Source organism: Pleurodeles waltl, chromosome 4_2, assembly GCF_031143425.1.
Source record: "Pleurodeles waltl isolate 20211129_DDA chromosome 4_2, aPleWal1.hap1.20221129, whole genome shotgun sequence".
Taxonomy (NCBI): Eukaryota; Metazoa; Chordata; class Amphibia; order Caudata; family Salamandridae; genus Pleurodeles; species Pleurodeles waltl.
In genome coordinates this window covers 1048935102-1048954962 of record NC_090443.1, presented here as the reverse complement: position 1 = coordinate 1048954962, position 19861 = coordinate 1048935102, and the positions used below count along the sequence as shown (strand labels likewise).

The 19861-nt window shown below is 48.1% G+C and overlaps 1 protein-coding gene across 1 annotated transcript in view; it reads right to left on the bottom strand.

The window, feature by feature from the left end:
• P2RX3 (purinergic receptor P2X 3) overlaps nucleotides 1-18385 on the bottom strand; it is a 245389-nt gene extending 227004 nt beyond the window's left edge. The window contains exon 1 of the mRNA XM_069233041.1: nucleotides 17644-18385. Within this exon, the coding sequence (XP_069089142.1) occupies nucleotides 17644-17762 (119 nt within the window). The 5' untranslated portion in view covers nucleotides 17763-18385. The remainder of the gene's footprint in view (nucleotides 1-17643) is intronic.
• Nucleotides 18386-19861: the final 1476 nt, after the last annotated feature.

Below are 19861 nucleotides of genomic sequence, written 5' to 3'. Positions count from 1 at the left end.
CCGTCACCCCCACTGCTGTCTCTCCCCCTCACCCACCTTTCTACCCGTCACCCCCACTGCTGTCTCTCCCCTCACCCACTTTTCTACCCGTCCCCCCCCACTGCTGTCTCTCCCCCTCACCCATCTTTCTACCCGTCACCCCACTGCTGTCTCCCCCCTCACCCACCTTTCTACCCGTTCCCCCCACTGCTGTCTCTCCCCCTCACCCATCTCTCTACCCGTCACCCCCACCCCTGTCTCTCCCCCTCACCCACCTCTCTACCCGTCACCCCCACTGCTGTCTCTCCCCCTCACCCACCTTTCTACCCGTCACCCCACTGCTGTCTCTCCGTCTCGCCCATCTTTCTACCCGTCCCCCCCCACTGCTGTCTCCCCCCTCACCCACCTCTCTACCCGTCACCCCACCCCTGTCTCTCCCCCTCACCCACCTCTCTACCCGTCACCCCACTGCTGTCTCTCCCCCTCACCCACCTCTCTACCCGTCACCCCACTGCTGTCTCTCCGTCTCGCCCATCTTTCTACCCGTCCCCCCACTGCTGTCTCTCCGTCTCGCCCATCTTTCTACCCGTCCCCCCACTGCTGTCTCTCCCCCTCACCCCTCTTTCTACCCGTCCCCCCACTGCTGTCTCTCCCCTCACCCACCTTTCTACCCGTCACCCCCACTGCTGTCTCTCCCCTCACCCACCTTTCTACCCGTCACCCCCACTGCTGTCTCTCCCCTCACCCATCTTTCTACCCGTCCCCCCACTGCTGTCTCTCCCCCTCACCCCTCTTTCTACCCGTCACCCCACTGCTGTCTCCCCCCTCACCCACCTTTCTACCCGTCCCCCCCCCACTGCTGTCTCCCCCTCACCCACCTTTCTACCCGTCACCCCACCCCTGTCTCTCCCCCTCACCCACCTTTCTACCCGTCACCCCCACTGCTGTCTCCCCCCTCACCCACCTCTCTACCCGTCACCCCACTGCTGTCTCCCCCCCTCACCCACCTTTCTACCCGTCACCCCCACTGCTGTCTCCCCCCTCACCCACCTCTCTACCCGTCACCCCCAACCCTGTCTCTCCCCCTCACCCACCTCTCTACCCGTCACCCCCACCCCTGTCTCTCCCCCTCACCCACCTCTCTACCCGTCACCCCCACCCCTGTCTCTCCCCCTCACCCACCTCTCTACCCGTCACCCCCACCCCTGTCTCTCCCCCTCACCCACCTCTCTACCCGTCACCCCCACTGCTGTCTCTCCGTCACGCCCATCTCTCTACCCGTCACCCCACTGCTGTCTCCCCCCTCACCCATCTTTCTACCCGTCACCCCACTCCTGTCCCCCCCTCGCCCATCTTTCTACTCCGCTTCTCGTTCTCTCCATCTTCACCCTTTGTCTCTTGGTTTTTCCTCAAGTCTCTCAGTCCTCGTTCACCTCTTGCTCTCTTTACATCCCTCGAACTCACCCTTTTCCACATTCCTTCCCCGGTGTCTCAGTCTGGGAGTGTCTACTCCTCTGCCTCCCTCTACGTTCCCTTTTCACTATCTCTGTCTCTCTACTACACTCTAACTCTTCACCTGTTTTTCTGTCTCTTTCGCTACCCAGGTGTTCCTCTTTCTACCTCTCCTCAAGCTTCCTTCTGGCTGCCTCACCTTTCTTTCTTTAATTTACTTCTCTCCCTGCCTCACCTTTCTTTCTTTAATTTACCTCTCTCCCTGCCTCACCTTTATTTCTTTAATTTACTTCTCTCCTTGCCTCACCTTTATTTCTTTAATTTACTTCTCTCCTTGCCTCACCTTTCTTTCTTTAATTTACTTCTCTCCCTGCCTCACCTTTATTTCTTTAATTTACCTCTCTCCCTGCCTCACCTTTATTTCTTTAATTTACTTCTCTCCCTGCCTCACCTTTCTTTCTTTAATTTACCTCTCTCCCTGCCTCACCTTTATTTCTTTAATTTACCTCTCTCCCTGCCTCACCTTTATTTCTTTAATTTACTTCTCTCCTTGCCTCACCTTTATTTCTTTAATTTACTTCTCTCCTTGCCTCACCTTTCTTTCTTTAATTTACTTCTCTCCCTGCCTCACCTTTATTTCTTTAATTTACCTCTCTCCCTGCCTCACCTTTATTTCTTTAATTTACTTCTCTCCCTGCCTCACCTTTCTTTCTTTAATTTACTTCTCTCCCTGCCTCGCAAATCTTTCTACATCACAGCCCCCGTCTGTCCCTGCGCACCCCCTGTGTTCTGCCCCCCCCCCCCCACGCTTCTCTTGCTCTTCGGGGTCTCATGGACCCCGCCCTCCAGGGAAGGAGAGGGTACCAGTTACTCGATGAGTACCAGGGATGGTGTAATCCTCCGGGCAGAGCTGCAGCCAGAAGCCATCGGGGAAGGGGGTATACTGGTGATCACAAATATTCAGCAAAGAAAGCTACAATTCCAAGCGCTATGTGCATACCTCTTTAATATTAGGCGCTAGGGCACTAAACATCTAACAAGTCACTCTTAGCATGCGTTTCCTACACTCGGAGTTAAAAGCAGGTTTGGCATCACAAGTGTTTGAATGACCTGAAAAAGGTAATAAATTAAACGTTTCTCTAGTCCTGGGGGCCCAGAATATATAGTGCCCAAGGCCCCACAGATCCTTACGTAAACTAATAAACTGCTGTGACTACCGTCCCCATAGATTCTTCATTTATATGAGATAGCTCAGTGAGCTAATGAGTTTGTTGGAGTTACTTTTGTAAGTGACTTGTGGTTGACAAGTTAAAATTCTGGTATTGCACATCCATGAATTCGACATCCTCCAGCGACCGCCCGCAGCAACTGCCGCCCACAACATTCTCCTTGTCCGACCATTCCATTCCCACATTTTACTCCCATTGTAGCTATCCAACATTCCGATCACCACACATCTTCCCCCCAAAACCAAACCCAAAAAATAAACAAAACTCTGACTAACACAAAATTACTAATGTTATCTTACACAGCGATATACCAATTTGCACTTTGCAGGAGCTACGGGCTGGATGTATCAAAGATTTTTGCATTCGCAAACGGTGCGCATCGCAAAATTCCACCATTTCCGAATGCAAAAATGCATATCAGAATATATGAAAGACATTCACGGTGCAATTTCAAGGAATTGTTAAAAAAGCGAGTCCCTGAAATGTGACTCCATTTAGGGAATCGCTAATTGTGATTCCCTAAATAGCTAATCGCAAATAGGGAATACCTTTTTGCGATTACCAATGCACATGTATCATGCATTTCCGAAATGCGAATTTGGCATTTACGAAATGCAATTACCACAAATTGAACTTTGGTGGTAAGCATGTGCAATTTTACAAAATGCATTGCAAATGCATTTAAAAAAAGGACATGTAGTGTACACATGCCCGCAGGGCATGCTTGCGCTTTACATGTCCACAAATATTTCTTTGGGGTGCATCAGAGGGGGCCCTAGGCCCCCAGCATCCTGGGATTTGCATTACCTGATTTGCAAATTCCTAACAGGAATTCACAAATTTGGAAATGCAAAACCATTCCCACCTATGGGTTCTTTAATGGCAATTCGCTAAGAGCGATTGCGAATTTTAAGAAATCGCTATTACCGGCTCGCAATTTTCATGCATCCCATTTTGCATTTCTTAAATAGTGATTTCTTAAAATTCGCTATTTAAGAAATGCAAACCAGGAGCTTGATACATCTAGCCCTTCATTTCTTTATCTAACCAGATTAATAATATTCACATCACATTACTATTGCTCAACATCCCATGACAAATTCTTGGAGTTGCCCAGGTAATCTCTTTTCCCTTTGACTTTGTCGAAGAGGTATACCATTGGTGGTCGGAACACACTTGTTTGCATTACGACAAGCGTCAGCACATATATCAAAATGAATATCAGAACCCACAACTAGTTGAAACTCATAATCACTTCCCAGAAAATACCCCTCGATTTTATCGTCGTTTTCACACATGTTGACTCAACACAGACTCACATGCCACATATTACGTATTTTACCATCCTCAAGCTTGACAGCTCCATCCAATACCTTCACTATCTTAATAGGACTTGGCCAACGGGCTGCCCCTTTTCCTATGAACCCAGAGTTCCTCATACGTACATACTGCCCTGCCGTGAGTTTAGGCATGGTTCTCCTTCATTAGACTCTACTCAGCACATAATCCTGGTGTTTTAGCACACGTTCCCTAATTAGATCATCACCATTCGTCAACCCCTGCTCCTTTTTTTTATTCTTTAACCACCATTGAACTAACTTGGAAGACGGTTTCCTTCCCCTTAATAACTCAAATGGGGTTTTTTCTGACACCGAATGGGGCGTAATTCTATAAGTTAGTAACATACTCTGAAGAGCCTTCTTCCATGACAGGTTCGATTTCAGAGCCAACTGTATAGCTTCCTTAACTACCCTATTCAATCTTTCGACTTGACCATTTCCCTCTGGATGATATAACGACAACTTTAGGTGATTCACACCATCATTTTTCAAGAACAATTTCATTTTAGTAGATGTGAGCTGCACACCATTATCTGTTACTAGAGTCTCGGGAATCCCTTCCCTGGAAATCACATCCTCTAAAAAGTTGATGACCACATCCGTGGTCACATTGCCAACCATACGAACTTCTGGCCACTTAGAATAATAATCAATAAGGACAATGGCATATGCCTCTCCGGATGGTAAGGTGGCGAAAGGCCCAATAAAATCAATTGCTACCTTCCGCCAAGATCCTTCAGAGAATTCGACCATCTGCAGAGGTATTATCATTGGCTTGACAGACCTGTCACTTGCCTTGCATGCATTGCATTCCCCCACCCAGCGGTCCACCATACTATCCACCCCTCCCCTGGCCACCAAAAGCTTTCCTTAATTTTCCTTCTGGTACTTGCTATACCACAATGCCCTTCATGTCCTAACCTGACAATAGGTTCACGTATGCCATAAGGAGGAATTATTTTATCGCCCCTCAAGACAATGTTATTGCATGTGGATAACGCATCCTTGATCTTCCAAAATGTACTACATTCCCCTTGAAGCTGGCGCTCAGATGGCCACCACTTCATAAGAAATTCCTTTACCTATGTTAAGATTCCATCTTTTTGCATTTCCTTGATCCACTTATCCTCAGAAAACTCTAATTCCATCCCACGATCTTCAATAAATACCACATCGTCATACGTAAATGCCACACCACACTCATTATCATCCACTTCCTCACAATTCTCTTTCGTCAAAGGCAATTGTGATAATCCATCCGCCACCCAATTATCTTTCCCTGGCAAGTGCATAATCTCATAATGGGACATTTGCAGTTTTGAGGTGAGTCTCGCTAAACGGGGGTAAGATTTCTCTTACCTCCAGGACTCAAGATATATACCAAGGGTTTGTGGTCCATACATATCCTAAATTTGCGACCGCATACATACATCCTAAAACATTGCACAGCCCAAGTTACAGCTAGTAATTCCCTTTCAATAACAGAGTAGCTCCTCTCTGCTTGTGTTAGAGTGCGGGATGCATATGCGACCAATTGTGGTGATCGGAATGTTGGATAGCTACAATGGGAGTAGAATGTGGGGATGGAATGGTCGGGCAAGGAGAATGTTGTGGGCAGCAGTTGCTGCAGGGCGGTCGCTGGAGGATGCTGAGTTGGCGTTGCTCCCTTAGGACAAACCTTGTTTTCATTAAACTGAGTTGGATACAAACTCGTCTTGGTGGCACGTTCTTTTCTCCACAAAGGCGACGAGCAGGAGAGGAGCAGCGCCACTTTAAAGTCACATGACTGTGTCTACTTTGCATTTGGATTCTGCCGGCAAACTTCATGAACAAAAACATTTCCCGGAAGGAAAGGAAGGATTAGAGAAGCCAGATTGCCACGGTAGTGATCGTACTTGTTCAAGGAGTACGTTTTGGAAGTGCAGGTACAATTAACTTGTGCATGGAGCTGTGAGCGAGCATTTATTGACGCGTACAGTGAAGTGCACTTAGCGTATGCAGCTGTGCACGAGGCCTTATTGATGCATACAGTGAAGTGCATTCTGGATAAAAACAAGCCCCAATGCCTACAGAGAAAATGTAGGATTACGTCTTGGCAGCCATCTTTGTTGTTTGGGAGGATTCCTTTTTACAGCTTTGGTTGCGTGACAATCGATAAGGATATTCACTCTGACTTTCCCTTCTATCCTGCACATTCGGTGATGCGCACACCTTTAATTACTGAAGGATCAGCAATCGTCAGTTGGCTTGTATGGCAATCGGTACAACCATTTACTTTGACTCTGGGGAAGCGCGTTTGTTGCCAAGAGGAGGGGCAGGAGCCCTTTAAAAAGCCGGTCGCGCTCCTGCTGTCGCGGGAAGCGCATTTGTTGCCAAGAGGAGGGGCAGGAGCCCTTTAAAAAGCCGGTCGCGCTCCCGCCGTCGCGGGAAGCGCGTTTGTTGCCAAGAGGAGGGGCAGGAGCCCTTTAAAAAGCCGGTCGCGCTCCCGCCGCACGGGACGCGCGTGGGCGGCGCCCGGGCAAAGCCCGGGCCAAGGGCGGGCCCGTCCTTGCCCGTCATTGCCAGGAAGAGGCAGGGCAGGGCCACCCCCCTGATATCCACCCAAAAGAAGTCTGGTACAGTTAGCCCAATGGACAGGGCTACCTAAAGGTACTGTGCCGGTGATTATTCCTTAAAATAAAAGAGGGTCTCCAGGAAGCGCGCTTTGGTGCTGCTGTGAAGGAGCACTGATTTCTAGGATGCGCCCCCCCCTCAGGCAAGGACTGACATAGGCGGTTTACGCGTAAGGCATAAGACAGGCCTATAAACCCATAACTGCAGGGGACTTGGTGTGGTTAAAGGCCGTGACTGGACATCTGAACCAACTAGGGTCTGACTATAATCTTCCAGTCAGGGGATCTGAGTTCTGATATATACGTCAAAGTAATTTATAGTAACCTATCTTGGACAAAGGGACTAGCCTGTCAAAATGGGAAAACGTAAGGGAGATAATGGGGGAAGGGAACCCACCCAGGAGGCCCCCCCACCCAGGCTAATAACAAGCTACCTAACGTCTGTAATGGGTGCCATTGAGACAGAGATAGGGAGGGTGGAAGCTTCCCTGGAGTCGACTCTTGAGAAAACAGGAAAGGCTGGGGAGGGGGGACGGAACCCGTCGGCAACATTGCTGCCGAGCAAGACCCAGAAAAGAAACCCTTGTGTAATAACAGAAATTGATTTAATCGATTTAATTACTCCTACAACTCCAGAGAGTCCACCTTAAAAAAAAAGCAGGCAAATAATCCCCTCCCAAACGGCAGTAACCCCCATACACCAAGTTGGACTTCCTGTAGATAGGGAAGGCATTGGAGAGTCCTCACCAGGAACTAATAAGACCAAGAGCAAATGTCCTTCCAAAACCCAAAAAATAAAACAAACTATAGGGAAGCAACCAAAAGACAGTAAAAATCTGGATTTAATTAAAACATGTTTTTTGCAAATTGAAGACCAACTTAGAGACATTAAAAAACTATGCTCGTCAGTTCTGGAGAAAGTGGCCGTTCTTGAACACAAGGTTGAATCTATAATGAATGTAAAACCCGAACCACCGAAGGTAGAATCTGAGAACATTCATTCCATTCCTGAATACTTACCAGCTCCACCTATTCATCAGCATCAGAACTTTAGAATATCTCCTGCCCAGAACCCAACCCAAAAACCCCCGAATGTAGAGGCCTCACATCATTTTACCAATCCACAATATCAGCGGGGCACAAATAAACGGGAAGGCTACCGGGGCCAGGAAACTATAAGTACTCAGGTAGCCTGCCCAAGGATACCTTTGGCATGTAACCCCTATGTTCTAATTTTGGAAAATGCCCCTATATTGGAAAGCACCCACCCCGAATCTCATATGTCTCTACTGAATAAAGTGACTCATTGGGTAGGAAAACATACGGGAGGGCGGGCTGACTTCCATAGGGACATCTTAACTGTAAGAAGGGTACCTTGGATTGGCTCATCCCCCAAACCATCACCTGGGGATTGTATTATAATAAATTTTAGGACCCCCCGGACCGTAAATGCTCTGTTTCACCATCTCTCACCTATGAGATTATCTGTAGGGTCTATAAGAGTCCAACGTTTGACTAAGTTTATCCATCTGTCATCAAACCCATGCCATCCTGATTCAACCCACTCTGGGATCCAGAATCCCAATACCCTTGGTCTCTCTAACCCCTCTGACACTGCTTTGACATTATCTAATAGGTATGAGACCCTGACCTCACTAGAGCAGTTAGATTGACAATCACTAAATGAGCCACCCTCGCAAGATCCTCTGGTGACAAATGTACTCTCACAGTCCCCCCTAGATTCTAAAGGAGTCCCTAATATACGTGATATACAGGGTATGACACCCCTAGGGATCATTTCATGGAACGTTGCAGGTCTAAAATCAAAAATTGGAAACCCCGATTGGATAGATTTAGTGATGGAAAATTGTATTATCTGTTGTCAGGAGACCTGGCTCATAGAATCACCACATATTAATGGTTATACCACATATTATGTCCCTGCAACTAAGGCCCATGCAGGTCGAGCTAAGGGCGGTCTGGCCATCTTTTTATCCGTGAAGGCTGGAGGGATGGAAGCACGTGTTGTAGGTATATCGCCCTTTTTTCTGGCCCTATCTCTGAAACTAGAAGAATCATTCGATATACTACTGATCAACTATTATAACAACACCTTTGATAATTCAGTCACTAGCGTGGTCAGTAGTCTGGAGACCCTAATACATAAGGTAACAGCATCCAGTAAAAAGGACACAAGAATAGTCTGGGTTGGTGATTTTAATGCCCATCTCTGCGAGCCAGAACTCCTTGATTGTTGTGGTCTCCTGGATGAGAATGATATTCCCATTCAACACTTCAAACATTCCCCGTATGGGAACGCCCTTAATTCTCTGATAACAGTAAACTCCCTTTCCTTTCCCACACCCGCTACCAGAGGGATACCAACATTTGTAAGGGGGGACACACATACCATTATTGATTATATTATTTACTCTAGAGAATTGTCCCCTATTACAGGTCAATTCAGGGTTACCCCGACCTGTTTTAGTGATCATAATCCCTTATCCATTATGATTAAATTAGATCTGATAAATGACTCAAGAAGAGGGAAGCGACACCCTGCCATGAAGCACTCATCCCAAAAAGGGCTTACAATCAAATGGGGGAAGATAAACAATAAAACATTTTTTAGAGATGTTTTTTTTAATAAATGGCCAGACGTTATGACATCCCTGGATGAAAACAAGGCCCCACATGAAATTATTCGCGCATTCTCCTCTCTGACAAATTATATGGCGGAGAAACTACAGCCTCAACGAGCTAATAAAGTCCATGGCCCGAGATGGTTTAACCACGCATCTACTTCATCTTTAACCAAGCTAAAAAAATCAATCAACGCATCTCCCAAAGATCTACAAGCAATTAAGATTGCCAGGAAAAACTATAAAGAAGTTCTTGCCAAAAGGAAAGCTGATCTAAGTGAATCTGCATGGGAGGAACTGATGGCTGCAAGCAAACTCAAAGATACAACTGCATTCTGGCGTGTGGTTAACTCTTCACCATTGAGCGATAACTTTGAGACGCCCATGGACACTGTCATACCAGCCAAGACCTGGGTGGACTATTTTAAACAAACTTTCGCCATAGAGACAAATACCCAATCAGAAATGCTAAATTGTCTAAAACCTCCAGGAAATGATCAGCTAAGCTTGGCTTTTACTAACACTATAAGTGTGGATGATGTTAAACAGGCAATCCAAGATAGTCCATCTGAGAAAGCCCCGGGTCCAGACAGAATTCCTGCTGACTTATATAAAGCACTCCCAGACTTCTGGGGTCCACTGCTAACCAATGTCTTGAGATCGGCTGTGGTGGGCCCTTTAGTAGACTCTTGGAAAGAAGCGATCATCGTCCCGATTTTCAAGAAGGGAGATGGGGCAGACCCCCTGTGCTATCGCCCAATCTCTTTGCTGGATAGTTCAGTCAAAATTTTGGGCCGAGTAATTTTAAATAAGCTAGAAGAATGGGCAACTGATACTCACTCCCTCTCAGAGGTACAATTTGGCTTTCGCCCAGGGGTGGGCACAGTCGAACAAACTCTTAATTTGACACTCATAGTCCAGAAATACACTAAAGCCAAAAGGGGCTGTATACACTTAGCATTTATGGATCTCTCCTGCGCTTTTGATACAGTCAGCAGGGAGAAACTGTGGAAGGTAATGCTGGATATGGGCGTGGATAAACACATAGTTATATTACTCAGTAAACTTCACGCTTGCACAGAGGCTCGGGTCCGTTACTCTCGGGAGGGAGGCCTGACAGAGAAATTCCCCTCACAAAAAGGGGTCAGACAGGGTTGTGTTCTTGCCCCTTTCCTCTTTCTCTTATATATAAATGGGTTGGAGAAATTTCTTTGTGATTCAGGGAAAGACTCTGCAGTTATTAATAACACTCCAATCATGCAGTACTAATTTCAAGGACAGCGAACGGCCTCCAGATTTTATTGAATGCTTTTAATACCTTTATGAGGAATCTTGGTCTTAAAATCAATAGAACCAAGTCATTTGTTATGAAGTGTGGTCCTAAATTAGCAAAAACGAAAAAATGTACTTTAAATGGGCATGAGATACTTAAGGTCCCACATTTTACGTATCTGGGGGTCCCTATTGATGTAGATTTTAACTGGAAGTTTTTAGTTAATACACGCTCAATACAATTCCAATTTAGGTTTGCAAGAAGACTTCGACATAAGCCTGTTAAGGAAATGATGACTGTCTACACTTCTAAATGCCTTTCCGTCGCGACATTTGGAGCTGGGGTCTGGGGGCTTGCAGAATGTACAGGGCTCCAGATTATAGAAAACAAATTTCTAAGACGGCTACTATCAGTCCCCCAATCTACAACAATAAAATTCTGCCACAAAGAAGTAGGTTTAAGGTACTTATCTAGCTATATAAAACTTCAACCTCTTATACTGTGGATAAAAATCTGGACTAAGCCTGAAACGCTTTTATGTAGAAAGGTGATACAGGACTGTCTCCTTCTGTCACGATCTCTAGATATACCCTGGCTTAGATATGTTTATCTTTCTCTCCTATCATTAGGACTAGGAGATTTTTTTCTTAAACCAGATACTTTAACAAGACAGGACATTAAGAAGGTTAAAGACATATTCTGGCAGAAAAATCAGGGTATGAACCCAGCCTCTAGTTTAATGAGTCAATGGACAAGCTATGAGACACAACAACCTCAACCAAAGCTGTACTTGACCCTCATTAATCATGAGCGTCAAAGGTTTTTACTCACAAGACTATGGTGGTCATTCTGACCCTGGCGGTCTTTGACCGCCAGGGCGGAGGACCGCGGGAGCACCGCCGACAGGCCGGCGGTGCTACAATGGGGATTCCGACCGCGGCGGTAAAGCCGCGGTCGGACCGGCACCACTGGCGGGGTCCCGCCAGTGTACCGCGGCCCCATTGAATCCTCCGCGGCGGCGCAGCTTGCTGCACCGCCGCGGGGATTCCGACCCCCCCTACCGCCATCCAGATCCCGGCGGTCGGACCGCCGAGATCCGGATGGCGGTAGGGGGGGTCGCGGGGCCCCTGGGGGCCCCTGCAGTGCCCATGCCACTGGCATGGGCATTGCAGGGGCCCCCGTAAGAGGGCCCCTACATGTATTTCACTGTCTGCTGCGCAGACAGTGAAATACGCGACGGGTGCAACTGCACCCGTCGCACAGCTTCCACTCCGCCGGCTCGATTCCGAGCCGGCTTCATCGTGGAAGCCTCTTTCCCGCTGGGCTGGCTGGCGGTCTGAAGGCAGCGGAACGGTAACCTGACGGCGGGACTTTGGCGGGCGGCCTCCGCCGCCCGCCAAGGTCAGAATGAGGCCCTATGTCTAAACACCTTACATGATCTGGTAGCATTCCCAGTTGCTGGAACCTGGTTTAAGTTCCTCCCTCCCTGTTGCTGCGATGGAAGGACATCTCAAAGTACATTACATTTTATGCTTTTCTGCACCTTATATGCCGTCCCAAGAAAAAGGTTTTTACGTCCGCTATTCCAGTCTAACAGCATCAGAACTAGCCGACTTGCTTACTCCCACTTACATGATCTGGGAAATATGGACATAATTCTGGCTGTGCTAAATTTTATACATGCTGCTTTTGGTGTTCGGAAAATGTATTAACAATGTTTTTAGAAATTCTATGACTGTGAAATTCTGTATGTTATTTATTTATTTTATGTCTTTTATGGTCTTTTTGCACCGAATAAAGTAAATTAAAGAAAGACTCTGCGCGTTCGATGATGCGCACAGCCAAAACGCGCAAAATAATTATTTTAAGGGGTGACACGCACTGGCCACACGCACATACTTGGGGCAGTGGAGATTGTTGCTACACACAGAGTTTTATTGATTTACTTCTTAGAGTGGGATAGATATGTCTAGCATTCAACCACCCCCTTTCTTTTTAGCTGAGCATGGAAACCCACCTAACCAGGGGAATTGTGGTTGGGTTTGTTTGAGGCATATGTGCAAGTCTTAAATGATGGGGAATGTACACCGGAAAGTCATCTGTCCTTACTAAAGCACAGACTAGGTGCAATAGGTCTTAGAGAATTTGAGAAAGGTTGGACAACGTTGATGAGGAAGATGTGTATAAATGTGCTCTCAGACAGTTACAAGAAAGGTATGGTAGGAAAATTAACGTAGTCATGGAAAGATATAAGTTTTACTCAAGAGAGCAAAAAGAAGATGAATAAATTGACCAGTGTATGGTAGTGTTGAGGGGACTTGCTGTAACTTGTGCATTTGAAAACATGACATATGACCAAGTAATAAGGGACCAGCTGGATTTCTGGCTGTTTCTGGGCTTGTTTTATAGTCTGCTGGACTGGTTTTTAGGTCAAGCGCGCAATTGCTTTGACCTGTTGTAAGCATTGCGGTCTTTTAACCACGCCCATCACTTTCACTCACTTGTGGGCTTGCCTTTCAAAAATCCTTCGTTATCATTGGTAAAGGCTTTACGTTTGTCCCTCCTTGGGGCAGTTTTGTTACCGTCCTACAGACTGACCCTGTTACATGGATAATTGCACAATTGCCGATACGCTTAACTGCGAGCAAACGTCTTTTTCTTTTTGTGTCTCTCCTTCGTGCTCATGGCGGCCGTGGCGCTTTGAATCGGCTCGCTTATGTCAACTAATGTTTTACTTCTCATTTTCAACTTATGTGGCAAGAAAAGTCCAGTTAGGAATTTACAACGCCAATAGCTTTAAACAGAGCAAATGCTAGACCCATTACATTGCAAATGCTTGTTAGAGTTGGTTTCCCTAATATTAAAACAAACCTTGGCTGCAGCAAGCACAATGCATGCAGACTTCTGTACCCTGCAAAACACTAACACAGCATCTTTACAAGTTCAAGACTGCCCCAGTTTCCAAACACGGGCGCTTTTTAGCTATCTCTTTCACTAATGGGGGACACTTTTATTTTGGTGCCAGGACCAATTTCTGTCCCAGTACGACCCCCCCCAAACCCCCCTCCCATACAATGCTACTCAGCACAACACATGCAGGCGTCTCTGGTTATGTGTCCTGGTGTCAGCAGTTTGCACAGGGGAGACATGCATGCATGTGAACACACACACATGCACTCACTCACAAACATGCATAAACACCCACACACACGCACTCACGCTCAGTCCCTCATACTGTGTGCCTGGCTCACCAGGGTGCTTCTCAGCCTCTTCCCACACATGTCTCAAGGGACCCCCCTCCCTCGGAGCCTTCTGACTGCCCCGGAGCAGCAGGGTGAGTGCGTGGGGGAGGGAGGCAATGCAAACTTTTACACACTTATGTACACACACAGTGAGGCACAGATGCAGACATGTTCAGTGCTCCCTGAGCTGTCAGTAGCATCACAACAAGGCGCTTTAAAAACAATCCTTCTTATCAGTACGCAACAACATGTACATGTAATTTATAGACCCGCGGAAGAAAGCTTCATACTTTGTCATGAAAATAATTTGTTTCACTATTTATTTTAACTGATGTTTGCATCACAAAGATTGTTTTCAAGCCAGCAGCGTCTGAGGGGAACAGTGACACTTCGCCAGAATCCGAAACTTTCTGCCCCCATCTGCGAAACCCAGTAACACAAATCCTAAGGTGTGCCCGGGTGCAACCCAGGCATTAAGGGAGATGATGTGTGCAATAGCGCCTCGCGGGGCCTGTTTTTAGTGCAAAGAGGTGCTTATAAACACGCCTGATTGTCAACACAGGGTAATCCTGAAACCAGTGCTTAATTTGTAAATAAAGACGTGCCGGTGCTCAAAGCTCTCTTCTGAAACTCGCGGCTGCTGCAATTAAATGTGGGTGCACGGAATAGGAGGCAGCGTAATCCTGAAGCCATCGCGGGACTCTTTAATCCATTTACAGCCACTCTCTGCCCCTTCAGCTCACTCTTGCAGCTTTTTGCTTCCTCCCTTTGTGACGCTTTTTCATTTTTCCTCCATCTACCCATATGTGTATTTTGCTCGCAGTAAATGCATGAGACAGGAAAATAAGCGCCGGCTCTAAAAAATAAGTGCTGTGCTCAGCACCGGAAAAAACAAGTACAAATTAAGCACTGCCTGAAACTGAAAATATGTTTTAGAAACTTAGTCGGCGGCACAAATAAATGAGGCGCATCTTCCATCGCAAGTACGAAGAGTATTCGTTTGTTTTCTGCCGAGTGCAACATTTTGTACTTTACACATCTGTTTACTTACTAGTGAAAATAAATTAATTCCTGAATTTCCATGTGAGACAAAATCATTAACGGACGATGAAAGTGCCTAGTTCTCGTACTTGAAGAAATAGGTATGTTTTTCTGTTTGGCCCTCATTGTATTGATGTGTGTGAAATGTGAAAATCCCTACACAACACCACAGAATGTTCTACACAACTCCCCTTTAATCACACACCCAGCGTAGCACAGATGTGAGTCCCGAATGGGGACCCAGATGTGCCTCCTGAATGGGGGCCCTGGGGACTCCAAACCTAACCTCGTAACACTGGTGAGACTGCACGCGCGTTCACCACAGAGCACGTGTGCGTGGTGTAGGGAACCCCCACTTTAGTAGTAAGCTGGGGGACACTGGCCTTCATATGCTGGGGACCTGAGTCCACATAAACAAGCATTAGTTATTTACGGGTCTCTTCTGTCTGCAGAGACAACGCTTCTAAACCCCACTGCTGGGAAATACCGTGGGAGAGGGCTGTGGCCGTCCCCTGGCTGCACAGGGAACGAGACATATAAACAAGCATTGGAAATGCAATAGGTCTCGAGCTACTGCCGTTGTAATTGACAATGTCTTTTACCCATGTGTTTTGGTTTGGACAAACAGGTACACATCTAGATGGACAGACAGGCGTGTCAACAGACAGATTCACACACCCTTGGACAGACAGGTACACACGTGGATGGACAGGCTGACGTGCACGTGTCGACAGGCAGATTAACACTCTCTTGGACAGACAGATACAGAGATAGACAGACAGAGAGACCTACACTTGTGGAGAGGCTGATTCATACGCACCTGGACAGACAAGTACATACGTAGACAGACAGGCGCACACCTGTCGACAGGCATATTCACACACTCTTGGACAGACAGGTACACACATAGACAGACGGATGTATGTCAACTGGCAGATTCACACGCCCCGTACACGTCGACAGGGAGATACCCACGCTCTTGGACAGACAGGTACACACGTACCTAGACAGACGTACACGTGTCAGCAGGCAGATTCACACGTTCTTGGACAGACACGTACACACATAGACAGACGGACACATGTCAACAGGCAGATTCACACGTCAACAGGCAGATTCACACGCTCTTGGACAGGCACGTACACACGTACATGGACAAACAGATGTGCACGTATCGACAGGCAGATTCACACGCTCTAGACAGACAGGTACACATGTGGATGGACAGGCTGACGTACAGGTGTCAACAGACAGATTCACACGTTCTTGGACAGACACGTAAGCACGTGAATGGACAGACAGGTACACATGTAGATGGACAGACAGACGTACACATGTTAACAGGCAGAGTCACACAATCTTGGACAGACGGGTACACACGTAGATGGACAGATAGACGTACTCATGTCAACGGGCACATTCACACGTCCTTCACAGACAGGCACACACATGGATGGCAGATAGGCATACAATTGGATGGACAGACAGACGTACACGCGTTGACAGGCTGATTCGCACGCTCTAGACAGACAGGTTCATATGTAGAGAGACAGACAGACGCGCACCTGTCGACAGGCAGGTTCATACGCTCATGGACGGACAGATACACACCTAGACGGACAGACAGACTTACATGTATCGATAGGGAGATTCATACGCTCTTGGGCAGACAAGTACACATGTAGATGGAGAGACAGACGTTCACGTGCCGACAGGCAGATTCACATGCTCTTGGACAGACAGGTACACGTGTAGATGGAGAGACAGCCGACAGGCAGATTCGCACGGTCTTGGACAGAAAGGTACACATACAGATGGACAGACTGACGTACACATGTCGACAGGCAGATTCGCTCGGTCTTGGACAGAAAAGTACACATACAGATGGACAGACAGACGTACACATGTCGACAGGCAGATTCGCACACTCTTGGACAGACAGGTAGACACGAAGATGGACAGACTGACGTACACATGTCGACAGGCAGATTCGCACGGTCTTGGACAGAAAAGTACACATACAGATGGACAGTATGGACAGACAGACGTGCACATGTCGACAGGCAGATTCGCACACTCTTGGACAGACAGGTAGACACGTAGATGGACAGACTGACGTACACATGTCAACAGGCAGATTCGCACGGTCTTGGACAGACAGGTACACACACAGATGGACAGACAGACGTGCACGTGTCGACGGGATGATTCACACGTTCTTGGACAGACAGTCACACACGTAGGTGAACAGACAGATGCACAGGGATTAACAGGCAGAAGATGAGACCGACAGGCAGATTCAGAGCCAGAATATTAGATAGACAGAGGCACACATTCAGTTGACACTCTCTTGGACAGCAGGTGCAGACAGATGCACGGACAGACAGTCGTGATTGCGGTCTCCGGGATGAGTTGATTCATTTGGGTTGAATCCCAGCGTCTGCACTTGATCAGAAGTTTAGTGATTCTGGGCAGATCACGACATTCCCCCGAGCCTAGCCTTGCATAGACACGTGTGTAACCGTATGACGTTAATATGTCCGCCGTGGACGACTGAAGTCAGCCTTCCAGTGCCCTATGTACTTGTTCCTGCCAGGGTACACACCCTGGTGTGTGTCACACTCTTCACTGCCCCACACACTCACGAGGGGACATAGCGCTTTAACAGACAATATTCTATGTTTTATCTAGCGCCTGCTACTGCTTGGATCAGGCCTGCGACATGTCAAGTAATGGCATTAATATGATTTAATAACAGTAGCATGTACACATGAATACGTGCACGCATTCAAGGGCAGAAACACACATCCACAAACGGAGAGATAGCGCCTACCCGATGAAGTAGGCAATGATGAGGAGCTGTACGGCCCTGTTGATGACGCCGATGGTCCAGCTCTTCACCACCACGGACTTGGTGGTTTCGTAGGTGAAGAAATCCGCTATGCAGGTCATGGTGGGGGTGTCCGGGGGGAGCAGGCAGCTTTGGGTTCTTGTACCTCGCCGAGGGGGTGTCCAGCAGGAACTGACACCCTGGGGTCTTTCTACCTCACTCAGATCTGTCCGACTTGACCTTGCATCCTGGGGTTTTCAACCTCACGAGGTACTGGCAGGGAGGAGTGATGAAGCGCCTCTGGGCTTCAGCGAGGAGCTATCCTGGCGAGGCAGGCGGTGTCCGAGGAGAGGAGGCGCCTGGACCTCTCGAGCTCACTGAAGACGTGTCCGAGGACAGGAGGCGCCTGGATCTCTTTAGCTGACTAAAGACCTGTTCGGGTAGAGGTGGCGCCTGGACCTCTCTACCTCACTGAAGATGTGTCCTGGGACAGGAGGCGCCTGGAGCTCTCTAGCTCACTGAAGGCGTGTCTGGGGATAGAAGGCGCCTGGACCTCTCTAGCTCACTGAAGACGTGTCCGGGGAGAGGAGGCGCCTGGAGCTTTCTAGCTCACTGAAACGGTCCGGGGAGAGAAGGCACCCGGATCTCTCTAGCTCACGGAAGACGTGTCCGGGTGGAGGAGGCGCCTGGGTCCCTCTAGCTCACTAAAGTCGTGTGCGAGGTGAGGAGGCGCCTGGACCTCTCTGGCTCACTGAAGGCGTGTCCGGGGAGAGGAGCTGTTCGGGGTGAGGAGATGTCTGGTGTGAGGAGGTCTCTGGTGTGAGGAGGTCTCTGGGAGGAGGAAGTCTCTGGCGTGAGGAGGTCTCTGGTGTGAGGAGGTCTCTGGGATGTGGAAGTCTCTGGTGTGAGGAGGTCTCTGGTGTGAGGAGGTCTCTGGTGTCTGGAGGTCTCTGGGGGGAGGAAGTCTCTGGCGTGAGGAGGTCTGTAAGATGTGGAAGTCTCTGGTGTGAGGTCTCTGGGATGAGGAGGTCTCTGGGATGACGATGCTCTTCCGTCACTCCCTGTCAGACTTCTTCCCAGGCGCTCTCTCTGCCCCTGCGCTCTCGCCACCTCATCGCCTCTCTCACCTTGTCTTTTCTTCTGGCCCGTCTCTTCACGATGTCTCTGCCGCTCTCTTCTTGCTCCTCACCCTGTTATCCCTTTAATCCTATGTCTCATCATATTTAAGGATGTCTCCCAGAACTGTCTCTCTGCGCAGACTGTCTCTTTGCAGTGTCTCCCTGCCCAGGATGTCTCTCTGAAGTGTCCCCCTGTTCAGGATGCCTCTCTGAAGTGTCTCCCTGCTCAGGATGCCTCTCTGAAGTGTCTCTTAGTCAGGATGTGTCTATGAACACACTCTCTCTCTCTCTCTCTCTCTCTCTCTCTCTCTCTCTCTCTCTCTCTCTCTCTCTCTCTCTCTCTCTCTCCCTCCCTGTCTTCATTATTTCATTCAACCCTCTCTCTCCAACCTCTGTACATCTCTCGCCCTCTTCCCTCTCTCTCTCTACCCCTAACCCTCTCTCTCTTACTCTCTCTCCTCTCTCTCTTTCTCTCACTCCCCCTGCCTCTATCCCCTCTTTCTCCCCTTCTCTCTCTCTGCCTGTCTCTATCCCTCCCCACTCTCTGTCTCTCTCTGTCTATCTCTCTCTCTCTTTTCCTCTCTATCTCTCCCCTCTCTCTCTCTCTCTCTCCCCCTCTCCCCCTCTCTGTCTCTCTCTCTATCCCCCTCTCACTGTATCTCTCTCTCTGTCTCTCTGACATTCTCTGTCTCTCTATTTCTCTCTCTCCCTCTCTATCTCTCCCTCTCCTTCTCTCTCTGTCTCTCTCTCTCCTCTCTGTCTCTCTCTTTCTCTGTCTCTCTACCCACTCTCTATGTCCCTCCTCTCTGTCTCTCTTTCTCTGCCTCTCTCTTCCTCTCTCACCTCTCTCTCTCTCTCTCTCTCTCTCTCTCTCTCTCTCTCTCTCTCTCTCTCTCTCTCTCTCTCTCTCTCTCTCTCTCTCTCTCTCTCTCTCTCTCTCCCTTCCCTCCCTCCCTCCCTCCACCTCTGTTTTCCTCCCTCTCTTTCTCTCTGACCCTCTATCTGCTCGTCTCCTTTGTGTATGTAGTGGTCAATCACATATGAATGTGAAAGGAAGTAAAGTGTGAGAGACTGGCTTCCAGGCACTATGGGCCAGATGTACA